This window comes from Podarcis cretensis (genome assembly GCF_951804945.1).
Source record: "Podarcis cretensis genome assembly, chromosome: 16".
NCBI lineage: Eukaryota > Metazoa > Chordata > Lepidosauria > Squamata > Lacertidae > Podarcis > Podarcis cretensis.
Genome location: NC_137186.1, coordinates 2,439,570 through 2,447,733, shown reverse-complemented (window position 1 = coordinate 2,447,733; position 8,164 = coordinate 2,439,570). Strand labels below are relative to the sequence as shown.

The 8,164-nt window shown below is 44.6% G+C and overlaps 1 protein-coding gene and 1 long non-coding RNA gene across 2 annotated transcripts; one reads left to right on the top strand and one right to left on the bottom strand.

Moving 5' to 3' along the window:
* Positions 1-4,860: 4,860 nt before the first annotated feature.
* On the top strand, positions 4,861-7,835 carry LOC307205745 (uncharacterized protein). The gene is made up of 2 exons (XM_079958517.1): positions 4,861-5,015; positions 6,912-7,835. Exon 2 carries the CDS (start codon positions 6,933-6,935, stop codon positions 7,422-7,424), a length of 492 nt encoding a protein of 163 aa, XP_079814643.1. The 5' UTR covers positions 4,861-5,015; positions 6,912-6,932; the 3' UTR covers positions 7,425-7,835.
* LOC307205900 lies at positions 6,524-6,905 on the bottom strand. Its single transcript, XR_013834173.1, has 2 exons — positions 6,760-6,905; positions 6,524-6,715 (listed from the first exon to the last, which is right to left on the bottom strand). It is a non-coding gene; the product is annotated as an uncharacterized lncRNA (long non-coding RNA).
* Positions 7,836-8,164: the final 329 nt, after the last annotated feature.

The window sequence follows — 8,164 nt, the reverse complement described above, 5'->3', positions numbered from 1 at the left end:
CAGTGCTATTTTTCTAGAAAAAGAGGTGCAGGAACTCACCCTTGTCCTCTTATAATGACACCCACCTGAGAGGTGCTGGAACTGATTTCTGGTGAGTTCCAGCCTGAAAAAAGCCCTGTGTCTACCTACCAATTCTTCGGAGTCCTTTCATGTTCGTCAACTTCCTCAAAAATGAATGTCTTGATGTTGCAATGCCTCGTTTCTGGGTTCACTGCACAACGTTTCACAATATTTCCCCCCCCCCCTCCTGCCAACAAACTCCCTTTATGACTTCATCTTGCTGAGCCTTGGATGATTCTGAGATATTAATGGGAACAACAGCCAGAGGTGGGGCGGAGGCTGCAATTTTTCAGCCTCCTGTTACCGAAAGGATTTCAGACGGCTTTGCGAACCCTTTAATTAGTCAGATGGCAGTTCTTTTCTTCTTTCCATGCCTGCAATATTATGATTACTTCTAATGGAATGATTTTAAATTCAACACCCCACTAATGAATGGCAATAAAATTTTCTTTGACGAGGGGGGGAATGCCTGCTTAAGACATTCCAGATCTATCTCACGATCACAGCAAATAATTCACTGCGGTGGCATCGAATGAGATTTGAATTAAATTCAAAGAGAGTTAGGAAACGCTTCTAGAAACTTTTGTAGAAGCGGCCTGTGTTGTAAACAGGTGGTAGTCCAGTGGTTTTTGTGGGCTGATGATGACTTTTTCCCACATGGCATTGGGTGGAACGAAGAGTTCCATGAATTAAGGCCTCCTGTTTTCGAAAACAGCTCCGTGTCGGTTTCCTCACCTCCATAACTTCTGACACAACTGACCTGCATACAGTGATGCGGAGCAGAGGCTGATCAGGTATGACCAGCCCATTGGGATTTATGATACGTTTCATGGGTGACCAAAAGATTTGAGCAATAAGTGCTTCTCTCCCTAAGACCAGATTTTATTTTTTTATTTTTTTAAAATGTCGTTTCTAATATTATTGGTCAGTCGTTGAAACCATGTCCTACTCTGGCCCTTTTGGACCTAACTGCCATGCTGTTTACCACTGCCCACTTAGATATCACCTTCCATTGGAAAGCACCCCAAAGGTCCATCTCTGAAAGGATGACAAGGGAACATTTGGGATCTGACTCTTTCCAGGCATTTAAACTAGGCAAAGGCAAACTTGGCCCTCCAGATGTTTTTGGGACTACAACTCCCATTTCCCCTAGATAACAGGACCAGTGGTCAGGGATGATGGGAATTGTAGCCCCAAAACATCTGGAGGGCCAAGTTTGCCTATGCTTGATTTAAACCAACACAGAAGGGTTGTTAGCAGACAACTTAAACATGATCATTTTGTCAAGGTATAGCTCCCTAATATTAACTATGTAAACATACAAAATGTCAGTGTGAGACCTCCAGCCAGTCATGCTTACCTATGGGGAGGCTATGTCATGGATAGTTGAAGCCTTGGCAATGCTTTTACAATGAGACAGTTATTTGACAGTGCCTTTGCTCAGTTTCCTTTCTCATATTCTAAAAAAAATATATAAATAGTTCAGAGGTTGCCCTTCAAGCACTGTTAGAGTCCTGCTCTCCCTGATCATTGAACAAAGGCCAAATAGTGCATCTTTGCTCTATCTTGCTCAGCAATGTCCACACTGATACACAGTGGCTCTCTGAGGTCTCAGGCAGGGAGTTTGCCTTTCCCCTAGCTGGAGATGCTGATGGTTGAATTTGGGACATCCTGCATGCCAAAGAGGTGTTCTGTCACTGAGTGATGGTTGTTCCCCTGCTCAAGGAAGATCCCGGTCCTCATGACCTTCCAGGTGTTGTTAGACTCTGTCAGGCTCAGCTGATCAGCATGGCCAATCGTCAAGGATGGTGGACTCCAAAAACCTCTGTAGGGTCAAAGGCTTCCCGCTCTAGACTGACCTTCCCCAGCTTGATGCCTTCCGCAGTCTACAACTTACACTCTCCCTGACCACTGATGATACTGGCTGTGCTGCTGAGCTATGCCTGTTCTCCTGCTTAACTAGGGTTGGTTTCAACAGAAAGATAAGAATCTGCCTAATAACAAGTCAGATCTACCTTCGTGTGACGCGGCAGCTAAAAAAGCCAATGCAATTCTGGGCTGCATCAATAGGAGTATAGCATCTAGATCAAGGGAAGTAATAGTGCCACTGTATTCTGCTCTGGTCAGACCTCACCTGGAGTACTGTGTCCAGTTCTGGGCACCACAGTTCAAGAAGGACACTGACAAACTGAAACGTGTCTAGAGGAGGGCAACCAAAATGGTCAAAGGCCTGGAAACGATGCCTTATGAGGAACGGCTAAGGGAGCTGGGCATGTTTAGCCTGGAGAAGAGGAGGTTAAGGGGTGATATGATAGCCATGTTCAAATATATAAAAGGATGCTACATAGAGGAGGGAGAAAGGTTGTTTTCTGCTGCTCCAGAGAAACGGACACAGAGCAATGGTTCCAAACTACAAGAAAGAAGATTCCACCTAAACATTAGGAAGAACTTCCTGACAGTAAGAGCTGTTTGACAGTGGAATTTGCTGCCAAGGAGTGTGGTGGAGTCTCCTTCTTTGGAGGTCTTTAAGCAGAGGCTTGACAACCATATGTCAGGAGTGCTCTGATGGTGTTTCCTGCTTGGCAGGGGATTGGACTCAATGGCCCTTGTGGTCTCTTCCAACTCTATGATTCTATGATTCTATGATTCATATACACTGACTGGCAGAGGGTCTCCAAGGTTTTGAGAAGGGCTCATTTCAGCACCTACCCAGAGGTGCTGAGGATTGAAATCAAGGATGACTGAGTACAAAGCTGTTTCTCTGCCACTTAGCTATCTCATTTCATTTTCATTTATTGAATTTATATATCTCCCTACTCTTAAGCAAAAGAAGGTGTCTTCTATCACACCAGAACACTGGCCTGTCTTCTTCCATATTGGCCATGTCAGGGATGGGGAAACTGTGGTCCTTCAAATGTTACTGGACCATCACCATTGACCATGCCAGTGAAGGCTGTTGGGCATTGTGAGTTCAACAACATCTAAAGTCCAGATTAGGGAAGACTATCCTAAGATATAGGTGAGCAATTTGCAATATGGGAGTCAAAAGTGCTTTGATAACACTTTTGCCTGGGTCTGTAACCCATGTGGTATGAACAGCACTGTATCTTGACAACTGTTAACTGGACTCAAACTCCCATATACCGTACATGACAAAAATGCCATACTCTATTTTGAAGGCTTGCTTCCCCTCTGCCAGGCTTAGGCCAGCTCAGTCAGCAATATCCCCATTCCTAAATGGAGTTTGTATCTAGCATACTTTGTAGCAGCTCAGTTAAACCAGTGTAAATTAAATTGGCTTTCCATACTTAAGATTGCACCCTAACTTTGTTGGCAGTTTTGTTGCTAGTAACAGCTGCTCTGCCCAAGGAGATGCTTTAGGGATGGGCAAATCTGTCAATTTTGCTTTCTCTTCGTTTTTTATCTTTCCTAGCCTTAAGTTCAATTCTCCACATTTCTGCATTGGTTTGCAATTATTATTTTTTCCTTTTAAAAGTTCTCGTGAAAGTTCATCAGCAATATTTTTTCTGCACATTTCTCATAATATACACATTGATTGGACACACTTTCCCCTAATATGTATATATTATTTGCATAGCTAATTTCTCAGCCATAGTTGGGATTTGATATCCCACTTTATCACTACCTGAAGGAGTCTCAAAGCGGCTCACAATCTCCTTTCCCTTCCTCCCCCACAACAAACACTCTGTGAGGTGAGTGGGGCTGAGAGACTTCAGAGAAGTATGACTGGCCCAAGGTCACCCAGCAGCTGCAGGTGGAGGAGCGAGGAAGCAAACCTAGTTCACCAAATTATGAGACTACCGCTCTTAACCACTACACTACACCGGCTCCCGGTGCATTTTTGTAAGCTCATTTCACTGATATATGCTTCCTATTTTCACACTTTCTGCAAATATATGCATTTTGGTACACATTACTTGGCTGTGGACTTGCATTGCAAAACCTAAAGAAATGCAAGTTTCTAATGGAATCAAATCTTCATTGTTAACAGTCAATGACTGTTTCAAAGGACATCTGTGTTTTGGTTTATACACTGTTTTTGGAAAGTGTGGATTAGGTTGGTTTACCATTACAGTGGTACCTCGGGTTAAATACTTAATTCGTTCCGGAGGTCCATACTTAACCTGAAACTGTTCTTAACCTGAAGCACCACTTTAGCTAATGGGGCCTCCTGCTGCTGCCATGCCACCAGAGCACGATTTCTGTTCTTATCCTGAAACAAAGTTCTTAACCTGAAGCACTATTTCTGGGTTAGCGGAGGCTGTAACCTGAAGTGTATGTAACCTGAAGCGTATGTAACCCAAGGTACCACTGTAACTGAGAGATGAATCTAATTTCTTCCCCATCTCTCCTCTGCCAGTGATGGGTCTGGAAGGTGGGAAAACGCCTATTGCCCATCACTTTCCTGCTGAATATGAAGTTAGCCCAATGAAGAAATGGTTGCCTAAGACATAATCTGGTGTTGACATTCCCGCTTGGACATGTGTTTTAGATCCAGTTCAGATACGTGCCACCAAGTTGATTCAACTTGCCTCTCTCTCAACAAGGGTGGGGATAAACTGCTGCCCTATTTACTAGGGTTTTTGTTTTTTTGTTTTTTAGTCATGGGAATTTTACCAAGGGCAAATGACAAATAAAATGTAGGGTGGAGTTTAAGAAGAGCGAGTGAGAGAGATTATGATATACCAGGAAGGCGAACGACTCATACTTCATAATAAGCAAAAAATAAATATGTCCAATTAATTGGGGCAAAGATAGAGATAATAGATCAAATGCTTGTTGAGAAATAATTAAATCTCAAAGTGGAAGGCGGTACGCCTCTCATCCTGTGGCCTGCGCCTTGGAAAAAAGGTATAAAAGGCCAGGCTCCCCCACAGTCTCTTCAGCAGCAACTCTCAAGCGCATCTCTTCATTTCTGCACTCTAGAGAACCGGGTAAGAGGAACATTCTTGAGAGTCTCCCTGTCTGACTCTCTCTGTCTCTCTCAAGTTCTGCCTCAGAGGAAGCAATAATCTTGAGTGCTGGGATAGGCAAGTGGGGAGAACTGCTCTTGCACACAGGTGCTGCTTGTGGACTTCTCCCTGGGACCTTGGTTGGCCATTGTGAGAACAGGATGCCAGGCTAGATGGGCCACTTTTGGCCTGATCCACCAGGGCTGTCCTTATGTTCTTTTTGGATTAGGTAAATCCATGGAGAATGTAGCTATCAGCAGCTACCAGCCATGATGGCAATGTTCTACCTATACTGTTGGTGACAATATGCCTCTGAAAAGCCATTTCTGGGGACCGTGAGTGGGGAGAGGGCGGTTGCCTTCTGGGTGGTTGCATTCTGGGTGGTCAATGTGAGGACAGGAAGCTGGACTAGATGGGCCTTTGGCCTGATCCATCAGCAGAGTTCTTCTTAGGTTCTTAAGCTGCCACTGAATGTTGCTTGAAGTGAAGTTCTGAGACTGATTTGAAGGTTCCTGATGGGGTGAGAACCTGCAAAGAATTATGAGAGAGGGAAAGAAAGCTTTGCTCAGTTCAGAATATAGATAGATAAATGCTAGATACATAGATGATAGATATAGATAGAAAGATAGAAAGGAGAGAGAGAGAGTCCATATGCCAGGGATGAGGAACCTGTAGCCCTCCAGATATTGTTAGACTAGAACTCCAAACAGCCCCCAGCCAAAATATGGACAATTGACAGGAAGGATGGGAATCAGAGACCAACATATGGAGGGCCACAAGTTCTCCATGCCTGCAGTCCAGTAATAAGTTAAAGGATAGCTTTTAGGCGAGTGATAGAGCCTGTTGAAGGTCCCAGAGGAAAACCACTCACCCCACCCCAGTTCAAAGAGTTCTCAGATGACAGAAGCCGAGCCCTTGGAACATAGTCAATCAACCAGAAGAAACCATGCTAAGATAGACCCAGTGGGCTGTATGCAATATTAATACTACTCAGGGGAGACTCAATGGGCATAACTCATTCCTTATCTCCATAACAAGAATCCCAAATTGTTTCAATTTTTTTAAAAAAGATAATAATCAGGTGGTTGTGATTTGTTGCTTTTTTATTGGGAGGTTTGTAGATTTCTTGTGGGTTGGAGATGAACAACAACAAAACTTTATTCAAAAATTAAATCTGGCCTAGTGAGAAGATTGAACTTGAACAATCTCTCTCTCTCTCTCTCTTGTGTGTGTGTGTGTGTGTGTGTGTGAGAGAGAGAAAGTTAATTTGCTCCTGTGTTACCATCTCTTGACAAAGAAGCTCAAAGCCACGCCTGGTGTCAGTGAATAGATGTACCATACCAGCCTGTTGTTTTACATCAGTTAAGAATTTTGCCCTTGAGGTCTCACAATTAAGATTGTGTGTGCTTACTCATTAACTATTCTGGCTCACCTCCTAAGCTTTCGAAACCAAAGATCGTTGCTTTGATGATTAATTTTTTTTAAAAAAAAATGCTCTTGTTTATTTTTCCGAGATAACATCGCTGTGTAGAGATAAATTGCCATAGTTAATGTAGGATGTAATTTCCATACTAGAAGAGTGGATAACATAATAATTGCCTTGTTGGGTCAGGCTAAAGATTTGCCAGCCATAAATAAATAAATAAATAAATAAATAAATAAATAAATAAATAACCTACAACCTACAACTTTCAGCGAATAAATAAATAAATAAATAACCTACAACTTTCAGCGAAATTGGGGAGGACTAGAATTTATATTGGGAAAGTGAGAAACTTAAAAGTGGTGGATTCAACCTGCCCTGCTCCACGCTACGTGGCCTTTCTGCACCTCCTTCCGAATTAATGAATTGCTTTTCTCCTTGCTGTTGTTCCCCAGGCTCACCTATATTCTTCAGACATGTCTTTCTTCTCTCAGTCATCGTGCTCCATCCCATGTAGCAGGCCTTCCCATGGTATTGGACAATGTGGCATCAGCGGTGGCATCGGTGGTGGCATCAGCGGTGGCATCGGTAGCATCGGCGGTGGCATCGGTGGTGGCATCGGCGGTGGCATCGTCAGCTATGGCGGCGGCGGCGCTATGTCATCCGGCAGCCTTGGCATCGTCCCCGGTGTCCCCCAGTCCTGTATGAGCCAGATCCCACCGTCCGAAGTGACGGTCCAGCCAGCTCCAATTGTGGTGACCATCCCAGGTGCCATCCTGTCCTCCAGCTGCCAGCCGTTGGCCATCAGAGGCTATTCCCCGTGTGCTAGCGGCTATGGGTATGGCGGTGGCTATGGCGGCGGATATGGGTATGGTGGTTCCGGAGGTTACGGCTATGGTTCCTCCCGCTACGGACTGGGGAGCTATGGGTCAAAGCGCAGGCAAAGCATCTGCGGGTATCCCTGCTAAGATCAAGTAGATTATCCATTGGGATCTGGGGCAACCTGGGAATCTGACAACCGTGACCGAAACCGGCAACTGAATTTAAGGACCTGAGCTTTCACAAGTGCTGAGCTGCTGCAGTTTCAAGCAGAAGCCGTGAGTTGCTCCCTGCCTCTGAAATCTGTACCATGACATTCACACATTGCACTTTTACTGAGATACGTTGCATTGTCTCTGGTATTTATTTTCCACCCCCTCTGCTTGCTTTTTTTGTGCTAGATGCAGGAAAACCTTCCCCAAAGGAAGGCAGGACAGAACGTGCTTCACCACATGCTAGTTGTGTCATGTAAAACTATATTCGATGCTGTTGTAATACAAACATCTCCTCTCCCCATATCGCTCTTTCCCCTGCTCCATTAAAGCTTTTGTTGCAGCACAGTCTTTGTTGTCCTGGAATGCTTTCTCTTTCCTGGGGGGTGAGAGGGGTGGTTTAAGGTAAAAGTAAAGGGACCCCTGACTATTAGGTCCAGTTATGACCGACTCATCTCGATTTATTGGCCAAGGGAGCCGACGTACAGCTTCCAGGTCATGTGGCCAGCATGACTAAGCCGCTTTTGGCAAACCAGAGCAGCGCACGGAAACACCGTTTACCTTCCTGCTGGAGTGGTACCTATTGATCTACTTGCACTTGGACATGCTTTTGAACTGCTAGGTTGGCAGGAGCAGGGACTGAACAATGGGAGCTCACCCCATCACAGGGATTCAAA

Excerpts from the sequence above, each read along its gene's own strand:
- LOC307205745 (XM_079958517.1), top strand. The coding sequence starts at position 6,933 with ATGTCTTTCTTCTCTCAGTCATCGTGCTCCATCCCATGTAGCAGGCCT.